Source organism: Neopelma chrysocephalum, unplaced genomic scaffold, assembly GCF_003984885.1.
Source record: "Neopelma chrysocephalum unplaced genomic scaffold, ASM398488v2 Primary Assembly neopelma1_24, whole genome shotgun sequence".
Classification (NCBI taxonomy): domain Eukaryota; kingdom Metazoa; phylum Chordata; class Aves; order Passeriformes; family Pipridae; genus Neopelma; species Neopelma chrysocephalum.
In genome coordinates this window covers 7045646-7065462 of record NW_020897693.1, presented here as the reverse complement: position 1 = coordinate 7065462, position 19817 = coordinate 7045646, and the positions used below count along the sequence as shown (strand labels likewise).

The window sequence follows — 19817 nt, the reverse complement described above, 5'->3', positions numbered from 1 at the left end:
AATTTCGTTGACCTTTAGTGTTGCTGTAGAAGTGTTTGTTATGGTGGCCTTTGTTTTTTTTCCCCCTCTTAAATTATACAGACAGGTCTATTTGAAATACATTAATTGAGCCAAGTCTTAAAATGGGAGGGAAATACTTTTCAGTAGTGGATTAATGGTTAAAAATGCTGATGAACAGAAAAACTTGTTAAATGAGCTCAGTGTTAAACTACAGGTACCATATTTCTATATTCCCCATATCTGTTTGTGCAGTATGACTACAGACATCAGTTGTGATATTCCAACAAACCTCAGGCCAGTGGAATTAGAATCAGAGTCATTTAAGTTGGAAAAGACCCTAAAGATCCAACTGTTAGCCTAACACTGCCAAGTCCACCACTAAACCATGTCCGTAAGTGCAACATCTACACAACCTTTAAATGCCTCCACAGGGATGGTGATTCAACCTGGCAGTCTGTTCCAGTACCTGACAACCCTTTTGGTGAAGAAATGTTTCCTAATATCCAAACGAAATGTCTTCTGGTGTAATTTGAGGCCATTTCCTCTTGTCCTATCACTTTTTACTTGGGAAAAAGGAACTTACCCCCCCCGGCTACAGCCTCATTTCAGGTAGTCATAGAGAGTGATGAGGTCTTCTCTGAGCCTCATTTTCTCCAGGCTGAACAACTCCACCTCCCTCAGCTACTCCTTATAGGACTTGTGCTCCAAATCCTTCATCAGCTCTCTTGCCCTTCTCTGGCCTTGCTCCAGCACCTCAGTGTTTTTCTTGTAGTGAGGGGCCCAGAACTGGACACAGGACTCAAGGTGTGGCCTCACCAGGGCTGAGTACAGGGGGACAATCACTCCTCTAGTCCTGCTGGCCACACTATTCCTGATACCATCCAAGATGCTGATGCCTGAAATGGCTGGAAAGAACCCTCTACCACTCCTTTTTGAGTATTAGAAAGCAAAGCCAGTCTTTATTTACAGCATCCTCGGTGTGTAGGAATCATTTCCACAGTATGCACACCGAGTTAGAGAGGTGCTATAGTTTTATACTATAATATCTAACATTACAACATCTGTTACTCCCACTTCCCAAAACCATCCATCCCATCAGATCTCCCTCATCTCACCTTAGACACCTTTCCTGATGATGACGCTTTATCTTCATCTTGTCTTCCTCTTCCTCATCTTGTTCCTTGGTCTTTGGCACAGTAGCATGCCAGCTGGAATAGTTTCAAGGCTTCTGAACAGCTTTGACTCGTTTATATCAAGCAATGTGCCTGTTACATCTGTTTTCTGAGTACATTTTCTACAGATAAAATGTTCTTTCCCTTGCTACAATCTTTGTCCCTTGGAATTCTTGGCAAGAAATATTAAACAACAATTTTAGGAGTCTTGTACAAAGGTACTAACAGGCCAAAGGCACTAGCAAACCATACCAAAAGTGCTAAAAAGCTACACTAAAATCCATATAATATGTATTTTAAGGCATCGATGCCATTGGCCTTCTTGGCCACCTGGGCACGCTCCTGGCTCATGTTCAGCTGGGTGTCAACCGGCATTCCCAGATCTGTTGCTGTCAGGCAGCTCTCCAGCTGCTCTGTACACAGCCTCTAGTGCCAGGTGGGGTTGTTGTGACCCAAGGGCAGGACCCAGCACTTGGCCTTGTTGAACCTCATCCAGTTGGCCTCAACCCGTCAATCCAGCCCATCCAGATCCCTCTGCAGAGCCTTCCTGCCCTCCAACTGATCAACACTCCCACCCAACTTGTTGTCATCTGCAAACTGACTGAGAGTACCCTCGATCCCCTTAGCCAGGTCATTGATAAAGACATTAAATAGGACTGACTCCAGTACTGAGCCCTAGGGAACACCACTTGGGACTGGCCACCAGCTGGATTGAACTCCATTTCCTGCCACTCTCTGGGCCCAAACGTCCAGCCATTTTTTTGTCCAGTGAACAGTGCACCTGTCCAAACCATGAGCAGCCAATTTTTCCAGGAGAATGCTGTGGGAAACTGTGTCAAAAGGTTTTACTGAAGTCCAGGTCAACTTTGGTAATTCAACAATTAATTCTGACATTTTGGAAAGTGAGAGGACCGCGTGTCTTCTTTTAATATTTTTAAAAGCTGAAGGTTTAGATGAGTATTTTTAGATGGATGCTGTCAAGAAAGAAGTCTTTTACGTACCTGGTAGAATATGAAGATTAATAAAGTTACTTGGATTTTATATCTCATTTACAGAACTATGCCTTGTACCAGCACTCTGCATTTAATGCATCTTTGAATAAGTTTCTTTTTAGGCTTCTAGTTTTGACTCTCATCACTGCCAGACTCACATTTTTAGCAGAGGGCAAACGGCATCTGGTCAGTATTTGATTTTCACAAATGTCATTTAAGGAAAAAGTTAATGCATTCATTGGAACTAAATTTTATTAAAATTGATAATATTGTTATGAAATAACTTGAAAATATTTCTTTATAAAGCATCTTTATAATACTTTTCATCAAAATAGGAGTTAGTAATACAGCTTTCAGCTTTTTGAGAGATGCAGTCCGATTATTTCATCTTGATGTCAATAAAGACTTCAGTGTGGAGGGTAGGTTACTTCACTAGACAAAGTTACAGGGAGACAATTAGTGTCAGGTTTTCATCCATTAATAATGTTGTTTGTGGAAAAGCCAATTCAGACCTATTTCTCAGAAAGAAACCTTTAAATCTTTTGGAGTTTAGATTCTGGCACTGGAAATAGAAGGATCTGTGCCATCAGAAACACCCCATGCTCTTACATTAAGACTTGGAATGGAAGCCAGGCACCTGCCAGATGCTGTTGGTGACTGTTCTCTTCCCTGCCAGTTGAGGTGCTGCTATCTCAGTGCCTGTCCTGTTTACTTAACACAGTTCAGTAGCTGAGTGCTCCTGTTGCCTGCCTTGGAGGAATTTCTGGCTTTCTGAGAATGTACCTGGCTTATCTCCATATGTAACGGTTCCATTTGCTCCTTGTATTTTGTGTACACAGCAGTCTCTTGCTTGCTTCTTTTGGGGTTTTATACACTTGGTTAACTTTGAGTATGGGTTTTCTGGTTTTTTTACAATAAATCAATACTTTCTGGTCAGAGCCTTTTTCTGTGTCAGAGTGCTCATATAGGTAACATAATGGGAAGTGTTTGTTCAAATTTCATGTGTAAAGTGAGCTTGTGTTGATGATTTCAACTAACTTGGCTGTCAATAAAGAGGAAGAGTTTACTCTCCGAAGAAGAGTTGGAAAAATCACTGTTTCCTATTCTGGATGAGTTTCTTTTCATCTCATAGGGGTAAGGTGAAGGGACTGTGATATAAAATGGTCTTCTGTTCAGAAGTTGCAGCTGCATAGAGCAAGACCCTCATCCTAAAGCTGTGGTCCCTAAACCAGCTCCTGTCAGACAGCTGAGCACGCACCACTGATGGCTTGAGCAAGTCTGCGCTGGGGCAGATGAGCTGCAGCTCATCCTTGGCTTTTGTGGGTCACTGATGGTGGAAGAAGGCCTTAAAAAGCAGAGATGAATAAAGGGGGCTTTGCCTGGAGCAGCTTTAAATAGAAACTGTGGTGGTGGTGTTTGTTTTCTTTTTTTGACAGAAAAAAGCATCATGCCCTCCTCAAACATTATTTCACTATTAGAATCATCATCAAAGCCTCTGGGGAAATAAATTTTATTTCAGATAAATATCTGCATTTTCAATCTGTTTCTTGAAAGGAGCCAAGTTTGCAGTTGTTCTACATGTCTATAAACCTGAGGTCAATGCTAGTAAATATTCTATACAGGAGCATGGCAAAACTCCTGAGGTGAATCATTGCACATGTAAACTAAAATAATGTACTGTTCCTTCCCAGAATAACTGTGTCTGTGATTGTGCCTGAGCTGGGAATTCACCTTATCTGATTTCTCAATCTGACTTTCTCAGATTGCAAAATTGTGGAATCTTTGTGGAATGTAGCTTGCATTTATAGATATTTAGAATTAAAGGGCAACCAGTATGGGGTTGCTTTTTATCTTAATTACATCAGAGTGTACAAACTCGGGAAACAGTCTCCAGGCACCCTTCAGTATGTTGTTTCCCCAGTGTGCACACGCAGCCAGAGTTTTCTTGCTGGGCCAGAAATACTTTGTTCAGACCCTTCTCCGTGCTCAGAGGCAGCTTTGTCTGTTTCTGTTGCGCAAACAGCAGTTTTGGCTGCAGCTTGTTTCTGTGAGCTAGGGGTTGTGACCTGGGGTGCACGCTAAGAGGATACAGGAAAGCAGAACTCAGGCTGTTGCCCGCTGGAGCACAAAGCTGGAGCTTTGTCTTGGTTACCATAGGGAGCTCCCACATTGTTGTCACTACTGCTGTCCTTGTTGGAGAGGAGTCCAGGGGATACACTCCCAGATCTTCTAAAGATCCCCTCCAGAACCTACCATCTGGAAATTATGCTTATGTTTTGCTCTCTGCAGAAAATGTTTGTTTGGAGAGAATGTGAAACACGGCATAAGATTCAGAAATATCCTCTATAGTCCAAAACACCTGAGCTCTTGTAGGAAAAAATACCATCAGTCAGTTTTGAAGGTAATGTTCTGTTCTGGGTCCCAGAGCAAAATGGGACATGCCTGTACCCCAGCTTATGGGAGTAATTTTCCAGGGGGTTTTGTTGTTTGTTTTTTTTTTTTAAACCAAAAAGGTGACAGGGCCACTTGCAGCCAGTAGAGAAGAAATTTGAGCAACCCTGTACTGTAAGAACATAGGTTGCAACATAAGTTGTGACTAGGATGTGAACAGAGTTGCAGCAAAACATAGTTCCTGCAGTAACTGAGCTGTTGTTACAGAGGGAAGCACTGGGCTCATGGGTGGCAGGGGACAAAATTATGTGTCTGCTCCCTGCTTTTTGCAAGGTTCACTTGTCCATTGGGTTGAACTTTGGATTCTCATTGCCCATTGTTCCATTCAGAGATACAGAGTACTATAGAGTATCTGTTCTACCGCTCCAGGCCAGTCTGTGCAAAATGTATCCTCTTAAGCTGAACTCTTGGCTGAAGTCCAGCAATGCCCAAGGAAAGTTGCCTGACGGCACTTTATTAGCTTTATTGTACCTCTTTTACCTCATGCTTCTGCTCTGCAGCTCCAGCAGCAAATTGTTTGAAGTGACAGAGTTGTGAACTGGGCAACTACCTGTAACTCTTCTGAGGAGAATGTAAAATGCTCTCTTAGACCTGTTAAATCATGTGTGAGACCACACAAAGGGGAGACTTTCTGCATCCTCTCTCTACAGCGCAACTGCACTCAAACCTGGAGCTTTCTGCTAGTTAACCAAGGGAAGCAAGCAGGCTCCTGAGCAGGGAGAGCACAGTGGGTACTCAAACTCTGAACCATGTCAATAGGACCTGACAGTTAATATATGAATTTTAAAATCTAGCAGAGTTGTTGCTGTATGGATCTGAACTTCCCCTTAGGTAAAATGTTTGCTGCTGCATCAAAAACTCTGCTTAGTTTAAGCCCACCTAAGCCCCACTGAGCTGCTGTTACAGTAGTATGGCTGGAATTCCCTTGGGAAGGATCTGTGAAAGCAAAGCCAAGGCAGGATGAACCATTCAGAGCCTCTTTATGGTCCGTGTGTCTGTGCTATATTAGAGCATTATCAGCAGGGACGCAGGTGTATGTGGTTTGCTTGGCAATGGAGTTAAGAACAACACTTCACATTTTCCATTCCATCAACTCTGGGATTCATCTGGTCATCCCAGCATGCATGAGATTTTCACTTAGCAGTTCCTGCAGCCCTTCTGGTAACACAGCAGACTGTTGCTTGTGCACAGACACAGACCTGACCTTGTGCTTCATGCAGACAACCAAGCACCTTCCCTTCCAAGCTCTGTCCAGCACAAGGGCCCAAAAAAGTGTCACCTTTAAGTCAAGTGTAACATTTCAAGCACACAGAACACTTCAGTCTTCAAGGCAGTTTCTCAGTCTGCTTGTTACGAGGAGCAAATAGTCCCGTGGACAGCTGAAGAAGCACCACATACTGTCTAAAAAATTGTGTAAGAGGAGCTATGAACTTTCAGTAAGGACAAGGGCAGGTTTCCAATAATGATTTCTGTGTTTAAAGTGGGGGAGTAGTGGGGAATTCCCAGCCATGGGTATCCTTTACAGTTTCCTCTTTTGAAGGATTTGAATTGCTTATAAATACCCTCTTTGAGTCTGAGAGCACGAGACCATCTCCACCTCCTTGGGCTTTGCCTTTCAGCAGTGGTAAGTGACATTCTGAATTTGTGAACTATATGCAGTGTTTGGAGCTGGTACTCAGGAACAGGACTAATGCTTTAGCATGTGGGGCTTCTCTGACAAGAGCAGCAGAGAATGCTAGAATGCAAGTTTCTCATGTGCATCTGCCTCTGTTGTGGAGTCCTTAGCTGAGCTTGTGGTCTCACAGAGGATACCACTCCTTGCAGGGGTAGAAGGGGGCCCTGGGCAGCTGCCCTGGCACAGCTGTGGGTGTTGTGGATGCTATGTCAGCAGTCTCTCAAAGGTGCTCCAGAACTGTTCATCTCTCTGTCTCACAGCTCTCTCTCAGACTTGGACAAGTAACCATGAAGCTCTGTGTCTGCCTCATGTTGCTCTCCGTTGTTCTGTGTGTAAGTGCTGACAGATTTGGACTGCGCAGAGCTGGACAATTTGTCCGGGGTGCAGCGGGAGGTAAGCTGCTCTTACCATAGACCCTCCTCTTAGGAACCCCCTCCCCAAGGGTTACCAATGGATGCAGCCCCTGGAACTGGGAGATCCACAGCCAGTTTCTGCTGCTGGCAGAGGGCCTTGATCAGCCCCCACAGGTGCTTTCTGTGGGCAAAGCCCTGTGCAAAGACTGATGTGGAGATGTGCCTCTCTGTGTTACTGCTCCTTTGGCCTTTCAGCTCCTTGGGCCTTTCAACTCCTGGCTGAAATGGTACTGAACTATTTATGGTGTGACTTTTTCAAGTCAACATCATTTCTGTTTCTCCACTTTCTTCAGGAACATGGGATATGTACAGAGCGTACCGGGACATGCGTGAGGCAAATTATAAAGGTGCCGACAAATACTTCCATGCTCGTGGGAATTACGACGCTGCCCGGAGAGGACCTGGTGGTGCCTGGGCAGCAAGAGTGATCAGGTAAGAGAGTGTGCTTGGCTTGTTAACAGTGAGTTGCTAGGGATCCAGGCATCCCAGTTGAAGTCCTTTTTGACTTGTACTCAGCTTTTCACCTAGAAAGACAGCAGAGGGGAGGGGATGCAGTTCCTGCCTGAACAGCCTGTCTCTATAGGAATGGTGGCTCTCCTCCCACATGAGTGTGAGGCCTTTCTTCTTGTCCTCCCGAGAAGGCAGACTCCTTCCTCTGCATTTCTGGTCATAAAACACTCTCTTTCCTTGCTGGTTCGTTTCCCGGCATAACGGTTATGGGTTCCATGCGGGCTCTCAGACAAGGATCAGTATGTGCTTGCATCTCACCTTGAGAAGCACTGAGGAAAAGTGTGCTTGCTTTACGTGAGCGAGGAGATCCACACGAGGCTGAGCTCATGCGGTCGGTTCAGGTGACTTTCCTCCTTCCCCGCAGTGACGCCCGGGAGGGATGGCAGAGCAGAGTGAGCGGCAGAGGCGCCGAGGACACCCGGGCGGACCAGGAGGCGAACAGGTGGGGGCGGAGCGGCGGGGACCCGAACCGCTACCGCCCCAAGGGGCTGCCCAGCAAGTACTAGGGCTGTCCCCTCTGCTCCTCTCACACCTCCCTTTGCCTTTGTACATCATCGTCATCATGGCTAGGCTTCGCGAACGAAGATTTGGGAAGGGCTCTACCCACATTTGCTACAAGCGCGCTGGTGACTAAAAAGTCTTTTTTAGCCTTCGTACAGCCGAATAAAGAAATCCTCCTGAAAACTGTCCCCTCGTCTGCGAGCATCCATCCTCCTGGGCCGCGGCACTGGGGGACGGCGCTGGGGCGGGGGCAGCGGGGCGGTGTCGGGGCATCACGGGGGCTGCCAAGGGGTGGGGGCCTTGGGCGGGCGGGTCCCGGAACGCTGTCGGTGCGATCCCGGCGCCATCCCGGCACGGCCTTGGCACGGCCGCTGGGGCGGCAGCGGCCGCCGGTGCCCAGGGGGCGCTGTGGGGCCGCGGGCGCCGCTCCGGCCGCGCCGCCGCCTCGTCGTGCCCGCGCGGCTGTGGGGCCGCCATGGACCGCAACCCGTCGCCGCCGTGCAGCGATGCGGAGGAGGAGGAGGGGGACGCGGTGGGGAACACGGTGTACAGCAAGCACTGGCTCTTCAGCGTCCTCACCCGCCTCATCGAGGTGCGGCGGCGCCGGGAGGGAGGGGGCCGGCGGGCCGGTGCCGGTCAGCGCCGGGCGGGTGCGGCGCGATCGTTCCCGGGGCCGGGGGGACACCCGGGGTCACACCCGGAGACACACCCTGGGGACACCCGGGGACACAGCGGCTTCCGAGCGGTGCGGGAGGTTAACCCGGGTCGTGTACCCCTCACCCCCACACCCCGACGTGTCCCAGGTCATCGCCCCCGCGGAGCCGGATCCTGCCGCCAGCCCCGAGGGAGCCCGGACGGAGCTGGACGAGGAGATGGAGAATGACATCTGCAAGGTGTGGGACATGTCGATGGACGAGGTAGGAGCGATGTTCTGCCCCGCAGAATCCTCCTGGACGTGGCAGAAGGCACAGAGTCATCCGGGCTCGGTCAGCTCTCGAAATAGGCTTATTTCCCTCTAGCAATTGTAGTGCGCCCTGCTGGTAAAGCATAGTTTTCTCTGGTAGATAAACAGCCTTTCAAAGTTTGGCTACAGACTTGCAGTGGCAACGTAACATAGCTTTTTGATATTGTTCTCAACATTCTTAAATGCTGGAAGAAATTCTCAAGTTTTATATATATATATATATATATATATATATATATATATAATTATTTTATTTGCTGGCTTGTTGAGATTTTTTAAATAAACATGGAATATGTATCCTTAACTCCCAAATAGAGAACTCATCTTGTGTTTTAATGTGGTAAAATGAGAAGGAAATTTCTTTTGTATGGTCTGATCAGGTGCTAATGGCAACCCCTTCACTTGTTTCTTTTTATAAGTTGGGGTGATGTCATGTCTTAAAATGTGGTGTTTACTGGATTCTTACTTAGTGTCTCTGACCCTCTGTTGGGATAAGGAACAAAAGAACCTTTCCTTGCCAATGTGACTTTTGGTCTCATTGTACAGCAAATCATTGGCATCCTGAATCACCAGAAGGGCTTGAGTTCCTGATCTTGTCTCATTGAAAAGCGAGAATTATTGGTATTCACTGTTAGCAAATAACAAAACTTTTGTAGCGAGTTTGTCATCTCTTTGATCCAGTCCTTGTGCTGTGAGAAAGGGTTTGATTTTGCTCTTGAAAATTGTAGAGGTCCATTTACTTCTCCATTCACTTTCTCCACAGGATGTTGCTTTATTTCTTCAGGAGTTCAACGCCCCTGATATATTCATGGGAGTTTTTGCCAAATCAAAATGCCCTCGCCTTACTGTAAGTATGGGCTGTCAAAAAGCTGTCGTGTGTTAATAACAATAGTAGATAGTTCTGTACGTGCATTTACTCTAATATTCCTTCTCCTTCCACTGCGTGTTTGAATGTATTAGGGGAAGCACGAGAAAACGCAAAATCAAATTTTAGAATGCTTTTTTGCAGTGTTTTTAATGTGGTATCAGTAATGTAATCAGTAAGTATTTCAGTGATGTTGAAGCTGAAACAAGTCTGCTCACATATCCTCACCCATGTAGACTGATGAGGGAGTGAGTTAATCAATCCTAGTTACAAGACCTGTTATAAAAACCAGTAGCCTGCCTTTTTTTCTCATTACTTGTTTTATGATTAGTGAACAGAAATGGTCATAAACTTGTTTAGTCAGACCTGCAAAAGTGTGGCAGGATGACCCTGGCTGGACATCAGGTGCCCACTAAAGCTGCTCTGTCACTCCCCCTCCTTAACTGGACAGAGAAGAGAAAATATAACAAAAGGTTCATGGGTTGTGATAAGAATGGGAGAGATCACTCACCAGTTACTCTCACAGGCAAAACAGACTCGAGGAAATAATTTAATTTATTACCAATCAAATCAGCGCAGGATAATGAGAAATAAAATCAAATTTCAAAAACACCTTTCCCTCACCCCTCCCTTCTCCCAAGGCTCGACTTCGTTCCTGATTCTCTCCCTCTTCCCCTGAGTAGCACAGGGAAATAGGGATTGGGAGTTGTGGTCAGTTCATCACACGTTGTGTCTGCTGCTCCTTACTCTTTAGAGGGAAGACTCCTCATTTTCTTACCCTGCTCCAGCATGGGGTCCCTCCCATAGGAGACAGTTCTCCCATGAACTTCTCCAACATCAGTCATTCCTAGAGGCTACATTTCTTCCCAGAGTGCTCCAGTGTGGGTCCCCCACAGGGTCACAAGTCCTGCCAGCAAACCTGATCCAGCATGGGCCCTTCTCTCCTTGGGTCCACAGGTCCTGTCAGGATCCTGCTCCAGCACAGGCTTCCTATGGGCTCACAGCCTTCCTTCAGGCATCCACCTGCTCCAGTGTGGGGTCCTCCACAGGCTGCAGGTGGATCTCTGCATCCCCACAGACCTCCGTGGGCTGCAGAGGCACAGCTGCCTCACCATGGTCTGTACCACGGGCTGCAGGGGAATCTCTGCTCCGGCACCTGGAGCATCTCCTTCCCCTCCTTCTGCACTGACCTTGGTGCCTGCAGGGCTGTTTCTCTCCCATATTCTCATTCCTCCCTTCAGCTGCAGTTGCTGTCATGCAGCAGCTTTTTCCCTTTCTGAAACATGTTATCCAATGGGTGCTCCTGCTGTGTTTGAACCTCTCTTACTTTTGTCTTACTGCACTGGAAGTGAAATCCTGGACTACATTGCAGTTGCCTCATCATACTGTGTTTTGACTTTTCAGGAAATTTGCGTGGGAATATTAGGAAATATGGCCTGTTTCCAGGACATATGCATGTCCATTAGTAAAGATGAGAATCTTGGGTAAGTGTATATGTGCTTCATACATGCACGAGTACTGCTTTTCTGGACTCACAATCATGAAGTACATGTTATAAAAGGATCTAAATTTGCCTGCCATGCCTCATCTTCATTTCACACCGTTTTGGCTGACCTTTTTTGTGTGGGAAGTGTTCAGTGAAGGAAAAAGGAATACAGACCATTGTTTTATTTCTTTTTTTAATCACCGGCGAAGTTCTTGAATCTTTGATTTCTAAGTTTGGCAATCTTGAAACAGTTAAAATGCATGCATAGTTAGAAAAAGCTGGTTTTAATCTCAGAACATGGCTGCAGCTTTGAAATTACCTTTTTATACCTGTTTTTTTAAACAAGGATAGATTTTGTTAACTTTTTTCCCTTGCATTTTCTCCTTAAAGCCAAGTGCTCTTGCAGCGTTTGTGTGATTCAGACTCCCCAACTCTTCTGGAAACAAGCAGGTAGGACATCTCAGAAATTAATGCATCGTTAGTGTAGTTCTGCTATGTTCTGAGGTCTGGAAAGAAAACTGATAAATGGGCTCACTGTTTTATTATCCTCTCATCCCCTCATCTTTTATTGTTTCTGCATTGTCCTGGAATCAGTTGCTGTGAGGTAGATTCCTGTTTCTATCACATCATTCTCATTATTTTGGATTTACACTTGTACAGCTGAAATGAACTGAATTGGCTTCTAATTTATTAAATGGGGAATTCTTGTCTAGGCTGTTGTTAACTTGCCTGTCTCAGCCTGAGGTGGCCAATATCTGGGTTGAGAGAATCCGAGAAAACCCTTCCGTGTATGACTGTGTTTGCTTTATCATGTCCAGCTCTACAAATGGTAAGTTGCCAAAACAAGTTGGGAATTAGTGGGTTTTTGCAGAAGAAAAAATAAGAACTGAAGTTTGCAGTTTCAAAGACAAGTATTTTCAGTTGGGAGAATTTCTTGAAAATAAAGGGAACCTCATAAATTTAAAGGACACCAAAACAAACTCATCCTGCCTTTGCAGGTTTATAAAGATATATACAACCAATCAAAAAAGCAGGCATAGAGGAATAAGAAAGCTCTGCGGGGAATCAAAAGAAGTGTAACAGAAGAAATTGTTATTTTCCACAAGAAAGGAAAGGACATGGTCTTTGTTCAGGGATATACATGTGTAATTTTTGAACCTTAAAACAAGAGCTCATTTAATGAGTTTTTTTCAAATCAGATATATGTATTTACCGTTTTTAAAGCTGCCATACTTGTGGAATGGTGACTGGAGGAGTGATTCAGTTACTCTGAGTGGCAGCTGAATACTGCACAGGCTTTGGGTATACAGTCAGTAGTATGCAAATCTCTCTTAGAACTAATTTATTAAAAACCACACCAAGCTCCTAAAAATGCAAATACTTTGAATAGCATTTATGTTTCATATCCAACTCAATTATAACAGCAGTTATGATTTGTCAAAGAGTCCTAATAATTTAGCTTTTTCAGGTTTTTTTATTATTATTATTAATGGCAAAGCTCCGAAATCCTGCTCATCCAACTGAAATCACAGATCTGCCTAAGTAAAATGCAGATTGGCAGGTGGAAGACTGCCATCAAACTGCATATCTAGGGACAAATCTTGGAAAGTTTTTCTTCAGAAGCAGAAGTTAGGACTTTTCAGGAATGTGAAGTCTTTTTGCAGAATAAAGTTCTTGCTTCACATGTGGCAAGACAAGGTTGGAGATGTCAGTGGGCTTTCCAACAATTCCTATTTATCAAACTCTTCACTTGGTTTGTGCCACATAAAGGAATTAAACATAGCAACCCATAGTAGGTCATGAAGAAAATTAATATATTTCTGCACTGAATTTACTCTGAATACATGTATATATTAATGTTTTGTGAGCTGATTTTTGCCCTTCGTTTTCAGTCTTGTTGAAATTTTTACATTCTCTCTTGTGCAGTTGACTTGTTGGTAAAAGTGGGTGAAGTGGTGGACAAACTCTTCGATCTCGATGAAGAGCTGATGTTAAACTGGATTAAAAATGGCACTTGCCAGTCTGTGGGACCATCTGTAGATGATTCCCCTGAAGAACTTCCAGATTTTAAGATTGTGCCTTGTATACTTGAAGCAGCCAAACAAGTCCGGTATGTGAGATTTCTTTTCAGTTTCATGGCTGGGGAGGTTCATTATAACCTTGTGTCTGAACATCTTGATTTTAGTGGGAGCAGCACAGTTTGATGGATCACTGGAATACATTTTCCTGTACTTATAATTTGAAATGAGTCAACTAGTTTGTTAGCAAAGAAAATGGTAGTGACTGCTGACAGGCTTCTCTGTGTCCAAAACACACAGGATATAAAGTCAGTAATTGGCTCTTTAACATGTCTTTGTTTTTTGCTTGTTCTGTGTAGATCAGATAACCCAGAAGGACTTGATGTTTATATGCATATCCTGCAGCTCCTGACTACAGTGGATGAGGGGATCCAGGCTATTGGTAAGACGCTTGAATTGCTATGTGTGATGGGACCCAGAGTTGCCAGAACTTCTGGATCGTCAGATATTTAATGGGGAGAGATGTAATTCACCTACCTAGATTAAATTTGTTGGGTTGGTGGGTTCTCTTTCTTTCTTTCTCAAGTGCAGGCTCCTGATGGAGGAAAAGAGACTTGGAGTTTGCTTTATGACCTCGTTTGCCAGGAACTTTGCCAGCCAGATGATCCACCGATCATTGTGCAGGAGCAGAAGACTGTATTGGCCTCTATTTTGTCCGTGCTGTCTGCAATGTTTGCTTCACAGACAGAGCAAGAATACACCAGGATGAGGAAAAGCAAGTTGTGCTTTTTTCTGTTCTTTTTTCTTTTTTCCTTCATTTAAAGTTATGTTCACAATTGACATTATGTGGAGTGAATGGTGGTTCAATTCATTGACATACTTGAAATACAGTTAGACTCTTTACTGGTGACTCAAAATCACACCTAGCCCAAAGTTCAGTTACTGGATGTCTCTGAAGAGTTACAGTGCCAGAATCTACAAATTCTGCTCAGTCTTCTCTGTTTGGTAACTTAATGAAAATTACAGAATTCATCTTTGCTAAAATATGAGGACTTAATAGTAATTTTTGTTTGTTTGTTTTTTGTTTTTAGTAGGGGGACATTCTGCACTTACTTAAATCCATCTATCCCTTCCCTTGTTACTTTTCAATTCATGGATAAGTCTTGAGAATTAAAAGCCTATCTTGGGAATGTGAGTCAGGGTCATTTGCAGCAGAAAGACGTTGCGTGTTTGGCTTGTCAGATAGGATGATCTGGATGTAAGTTAAACACACTACCCTCACTGGGTTACTACTAAAGACCTTTTCCTTCTTGTACTCCTTACCACTGGCATATAGTTTTTATAGATACAGATTAGCTTGCAGGAGAAATGGTTAGGGTTTTCTACTGCATTTCCCCTTGCTTCTTTAGAATGATCTTTGAGTAACAAAGCACAGCACTGTCAGAATATACATTCCTATAGCTTTTGTGTAAAATCTGGTGGTGTGTTTGAAAATTCTAATGCCTTGAAAGGATGGAGAAGAATTTTCAGTGTTAAAGTTCAATTTTCTTGTTACTTTATATTAAGATATACCTCTGATTGGGAGCTTGATTCGTATCTTACAATACATGGAGGGCTGTGGGAAGAGAGCCGTTGATAACTCCAAGGAGTCCAAGCAAGAAGAGACTGGAAGGACTGAAATAAATGAGGAGGATTTCCATTTAAAAATTTTGAAGGATATTTGCTGTGAATTACTTTCCAATATGCTTCAAGAACTAACCAAGGTAAGAATAAACAAAATTCTCAGAGGGATTTCTGCAGGTTAGGTAAGAAAAAAGATGTTAATGTGGGCATTTTTCTGTGCAAGTGCAGTTGCATAATGGGAATTTCTTAGAGAATCAGTCAGAAGGTAAGTAGCAACAAGTGTGTGAGATGGCAGGGACACAGATTTTCAGGGCCAGGATTCTGTGTGATAAATTTTCTAGGTGTATGTTGCCATTTGTTTTGAATGAAAGTAAATTTATTTTAAGAGAAGGAAATACTATCAAACTCTCCTTCTGAGCTGGACACTTTTTATTATGGAAGCATTCAGGTTAAGAGACTTGTGATCTGTGAGCTTTCACACCTTTTTGTGTCAGCTATGTCTGGCTTTCTCTGAGAGCTGTAAGTTCTGGTTGTTTTACCCATTTTTAAGAATGAAGCACATACTGTGCACAATTTTGAGTTTGTTCTTCCAACAACTGATGATGACATGCTTGTTGTATTTCTCACTTTATTTTGCAGGAAAATACATTAGAAGGACTGCACCAGGGACATTTGAATGAACAGACGTGTTCCTGTGCATTTCAGAACCTCTTACCTCTGTATTTTGCATCGGTGAGTATATGACAAGGTCTGTGACAGAGCTGAAAAAATACTGCTTTGGTGGCAAGACCTTTCCAAATCTCATGTACAAGCAGGGCAGAATTGCTCAGGCACAGGTGCCACGCCGTTCCAATTCCAGACAGTCCTGCCCCTCTGTCTCTTCTGCCTTTCTTTAGCCAAAGCTTTGCCAAGACCATCAGCTGATGCAAGGGTCAAACTGTGCTGACATGAATGGATGTCTGAAAATTTATGCTAGCTGAAAATTTGTCCTGTATGTTTTTGTAGAAGAATTATTTCAAATATTTTTCATAGGGAGCTTTTCTTTGTGTACTTTTAAACAAGAAAGCAAGAGCTTGAGTAAGGTGGTAATGTTTCAAGATTTAGACTGAAAATGTGTGGTGTAGGAGGAAGGTAGCTACTGTGGAGCATTTTCCATTATTCATTGCAGTGGCTGCTGCTGGCTGCTCTTGCTGGGAAGGTACAGAAATGGAAAGACCCGCTGTACCAATATAAGAATTCTGTGTTCCATGCAAATTGAGTGTTTTTCTTTCTGTGTGTGTTTTTTATTTCCAGGTGGAGAGTTTCCTTGAAGTCCTGCGTGAGGCTGACCAGACACTTGCTGACAATCTAGAAAAACGTTTCCCAAGCCTGAAGGTTCACACCTAAGAATGTACATGGAATATTTTCCTTCTTTGGAATGAAGATTTTTGACTGTTTCATTACAGCATTTCATAAATCAAGTTTTCAGTAAACGCAGGAGAATGAGGCAACCTCTTTATCAGCAGGTGGCTTTTAAGAAATGTTGCAGGTAGCTCTGATCAACCTAGGATTAATCTGGCCTGCATGGGTAAGGAAATTGCTCTAAATTCAGTTCTGCATCTTCCATCCTGTTTGCTCTGGTAATGAGAGACTCTTGATTTCTAATCGCTCTCCTGCAGAGTAGTTTTCTTTGAGCAACTCTCGATTCTGTGCTTTTCAACTTTAAGTTGAAACAGCAAAATGAATGAAATGCACCTAGTCGTTTTTTACCGTGGTCCTAGTTTCTTTCAAGTTGCTGTTGGCAAAAGGAGGGTTGTTCAGTAGAAAATCTCCTTCAAGCACCTGATAAAAACAGAGTTAAGTTATACAGAGTTTTTTGGGTTTTTTTTTTAGATCATATCAGTACCTTGAGCAGGTATTGTAACAGAAGTATTTCATCCTGCTCCTTTAAAATCTTCACACTTCTTCCACTGAAGCCTATTCTACACTGCAGCTCTGAGCTGTGGTGTCTCAGTCCTGTGCAGTTCAAAGGATTTGAGAATATTGTTACCAATGGTCTATGCTGCATCTTCCAGCCACTGCAGTCAGTTAAGAGTTAAGAGTTTTAGGGCAGGTTTGGATTTAGTCCCTAGCCTACTTGCAGACTTTCTGCTTTTTTACTGCAGTCTGTGCTTCAGTTTAGGAATGTAACTTATATTGGTTCTTTCCTCATTCATTTATTGTGTAAATTATCTCTGAATGACACAAGAAATGCCATGTTTTTCAGGGGAGCTTAAGGTGTTAGGTCACTTGCAGGAAATTCAGTCTACAATCTTCTAGAAATCCCACTTTTAATTACATGATGTTTTAATTGCATTGCATTTTTAGAGCCTGTGCCTGCTTCCAATGCATCTAAAATGTTTTGAGTCTGAAAAGACAGTACAGCAGCACATCAGCTTCAGTGTTTCTGTAAATGAGAGTGGAAAACAATTGGTCTTTATTTGGTTTGAGATGTTAAAGAAAATGGGAACCAGAGCACAGAGAATAACTTAATGCCATATACACACATTCCCCGTCTCTCCAGGTTTTTACAGACTTTAGGTATTGTGCTGGGCCATGTTTTGTTTGCCCTGAGTTACCTGGACACATGGTACAATACAGTACGTGTATATGTATATAACCTGTTCATCCCAACTTCCAGTTTTCAAAACCAGTGCAATTTAATCATTCCCCTGGTCTGCCAGCAGCATCTCAGCTGTCAGCAGAGGATTTGAAATTACAGATATCTGACTTGTGTCACCAAAAAGAATCGCCATGGTTTCTGTCAGTTTTTGTATGCTGCGTTTGTTGGAGCGAACTGGTGGCTGTGAAACGGATGACAGCATTTTTCATACTACTTTGACAGTTTTTGGATATTTTCTTAAACCTACAGATTTGTAATAAAGTTTCTTTTTTTAAAACCTCCCCTGTACGCTTTCCTTCATTCTAGTGTCAATTATATTTGTTTTCTGAGCCACTGGAAATGTCTATTACTCTCAAGTGTGTCAATTGTAAGGGGAAAATTGAACCTCTTCATAATGTCTGTGTTGGCCTTCACTGGATATTTATTTTAACTCTCTGTTGCTTTCTTTGCATAGTCACTTTTATATCTGGAGGTTAATATGTGTCTCATTCAGTAGTTAACATTTTTTTGAGTTTAGTTTATCCCTAGGTTTATCATAAGTGTCTTTATGATGGTCCAGCATAGTGAAGAATTATTTCTGGTTTCCATCTTGTGAAATTCATTGCCGTTGAAATTTTGCAGCAGCTGTGTAAATGTAATATACAAAAAAGCTGAGACAAGATCTGGGGGTTTTTTGTTTGTTTGTTTGTTTTTGGGGTTTTTGTTTGTTTTTTTTATTATTTTTTTTTAATTTATTTATTTTGTTCCTTTTCAATACACTGGGGACCCCTGGTGGCCTAGTGGTTAGTATGCGGGACTCTCACCACTGCGACCCAGGTTCGAATCCCAGTCCCCCGGACAGATGGAGCTCGTTAGCCCTGTGAGGCCATCCATCTATGAGAAGGTCACTCTAAACAAACCTACGTCCTGAGGACCTCACTGCCATTGTCCAAGCTTGCTTGGCCCCGGCAGATGAACCTTAGGATTAAAGGGTGGGCTCAGTTCAGCGCAGGCTGTGTCTCACCTAAAAAATCCATTGCGCAGGCTTGAAAGGTAAAAGACCTTTCCCAAAATCTTCGTTCGCGAAGACTGGCCATTATATTATTTCAATACACTAAGATCCAGTGTTGGCTGATGAATTCTTAAATGTGGCATCACTAATTTCCACAATATAATTATTGATATCTGATGGCCCTCGAGCAGTAAAAAAAATGACCGACACCATGTGGGAAACCAGGTGGGTCCCATCTTCCTGCTCATCTACATTAGAAGAAGCTGTAGGAATGGTCAGTCAGCCTTACTCCAGCAGAACGATAATTCTAGTATGCTGGGAATTTTTATCCTTGATAAACATGGTGACACAGAGACTGGATTCCCCCTCTGCCCCACCAAGCAGCAGCACTTGTGCGGTGGGTGCTGCATGGGTGGGGCAGCACTGCCCTTGGGAGCAACAGGCTGGTGCCAAGGTGAATGCAAGGTAGCTGTGCCAAGTTTTGGGGTTCAGATGGAGAAGGAACTATTTGTGGGAACAGGTGGATGATATGTTTGGAAATGGTGCATGTGCATTTCATCATCCTGCCAGCAGGGACCTCCCTTGGCCTGTGCTTTGTGACCATCGTGCTTCTGCGTTTTTGGTGGGGTTGGGGTTTTTTGGGGGGCTCAGGGAGGGTTGGGGAGGTATTTGGTTTTTGGGTTTGTTCTTCTTTTGATTCCCTCTCCTAACTGTGCTTTGACACCGACTGGCAAGCCAGACCTCTCTGGGCCAGTTGATTCAGAGCAGATGGATATTTATCTACAAGCAGGTGAGCAGCTTTCTTTCAGATCAAAGACCTGGTTAACTCTGTAACATCTTCCTTTGGGGAAAAAGGAGAAGTACTTGTCAATGCTTTGTGCAGAACTCTGAACTAAAGTGGGTATCTGAAGCATTGAATTAAAGTAGCAGGAACTCAGTCCTCTTGGAGAGAGCTGGATGTGACCTGTGGCATAAGAACACCTGGAAAATTGAGGCAGAAAGCAGACTGGAAGGCCTTATTTAAATTAGTTTTAATAGACCTATATAATAATTTCATTCAAAGGATTCTTTTGACTCACCTTTTATGTACATTTGGCATCTTTATCCTTCATAGTAACTTTTTCCTGGTGGGACAAAGCACCATAAAACCAAATAGATTTGGAATATGTGGAAAAAATCAATGATGTTAGAATGCTTCATCTGCTCCCTTGGCAGTGCAAGGAGATGGTTGCTGCTGTTGATACTCATATTGCAAACCTGTCCTTTCTGGGAGACTAAACCATGAAACCTGAGATGCTGGAAAGTTCTTTTCTACTCTTCTTCATATCCATGTCACTCGGCTTTCTTAATTTTCTGTCACTACTTTTTTAGTTCATATTTTTTGTAACTGTAATGGTGATTCCTTTTTCTGTAAGACTATGTGTTGTTACAACTGACCTATTATAACCACCTTTCACTGAAACTAAGTTGAATGCAAAAGAATAAAATACAATTCTTATTTGTAAGTGAAGTATC

General features: G+C 43.4%; 3 protein-coding genes across 3 annotated transcripts; 2 read left to right on the top strand and 1 right to left on the bottom strand.

Moving 5' to 3' along the window:
- Positions 1-1723: 1723 nt before the first annotated feature.
- LOC113976412 (serum amyloid A protein-like) lies at positions 1724-7900 on the top strand. The gene is made up of 4 exons (XM_027701555.1): positions 1724-6239; positions 6551-6683; positions 6997-7135; positions 7578-7900. Exons 2-4 carry the CDS (start codon positions 6578-6580, stop codon positions 7717-7719), a joined length of 387 nt encoding a protein of 128 aa, XP_027557356.1. The 5' UTR covers positions 1724-6239; positions 6551-6577; the 3' UTR covers positions 7720-7900.
- LOC113963245 (oleosin-B6-like) lies at positions 7844-8191 on the bottom strand. The gene has a single exon (XM_027674207.1). The coding sequence runs from the start codon at positions 8189-8191 to the stop codon at positions 7844-7846; it is 348 nt and encodes a 115-aa protein (XP_027530008.1).
- Positions 8129-17599, top strand: SAAL1 (serum amyloid A like 1). Its single transcript, XM_027701546.1, has 12 exons — positions 8129-8306; positions 8518-8631; positions 9442-9525; positions 10948-11027; positions 11420-11479; positions 11743-11858; positions 12956-13139; positions 13407-13489; positions 13634-13822; positions 14614-14810; positions 15310-15402; positions 15964-17599. Exons 1-12 carry the CDS (start codon positions 8190-8192, stop codon positions 16054-16056), a joined length of 1410 nt encoding a protein of 469 aa, XP_027557347.1. The 5' UTR covers positions 8129-8189; the 3' UTR covers positions 16057-17599.
- Positions 17600-19817: the final 2218 nt, after the last annotated feature.

What these genes read in the sequence shown, in the direction of transcription:
- LOC113976412 (XM_027701555.1), top strand. Translation starts at nt 6,578, where the DNA reads ATGAAGCTCTGTGTCTGCCTCATGTTGCTCTCCGTTGTTCTGTGTGTA. An exon ending in TGTCCGGGGTGCAGCGGGAG is followed by an intron (nt 6,684 to 6,996) that starts GTAAGCTGCTCT and finishes CACTTTCTTCAG; the next exon opens with GAACATGGGATATGTACAGA. An exon ending in TGGGCAGCAAGAGTGATCAG is followed by an intron (nt 7,136 to 7,577) that starts GTAAGAGAGTGT and finishes CCTTCCCCGCAG; the next exon opens with TGACGCCCGGGAGGGATGGC.
- LOC113963245 (XM_027674207.1), bottom strand. Translation starts at nt 8,191, where the DNA reads ATGGCGGCCCCACAGCCGCGCGGGCACGACGAGGCGGCGGCGCGGCCG.
- SAAL1 (XM_027701546.1), top strand. Translation starts at nt 8,190, where the DNA reads ATGGACCGCAACCCGTCGCCGCCGTGCAGCGATGCGGAGGAGGAGGAG. An exon ending in TCCTCACCCGCCTCATCGAG is followed by an intron (nt 8,307 to 8,517) that starts GTGCGGCGGCGC and finishes GACGTGTCCCAG; the next exon opens with GTCATCGCCCCCGCGGAGCC. An exon ending in AGTAAAGATGAGAATCTTGG is followed by an intron (nt 11,028 to 11,419) that starts GTAAGTGTATAT and finishes TTCTCCTTAAAG; the next exon opens with CCAAGTGCTCTTGCAGCGTT.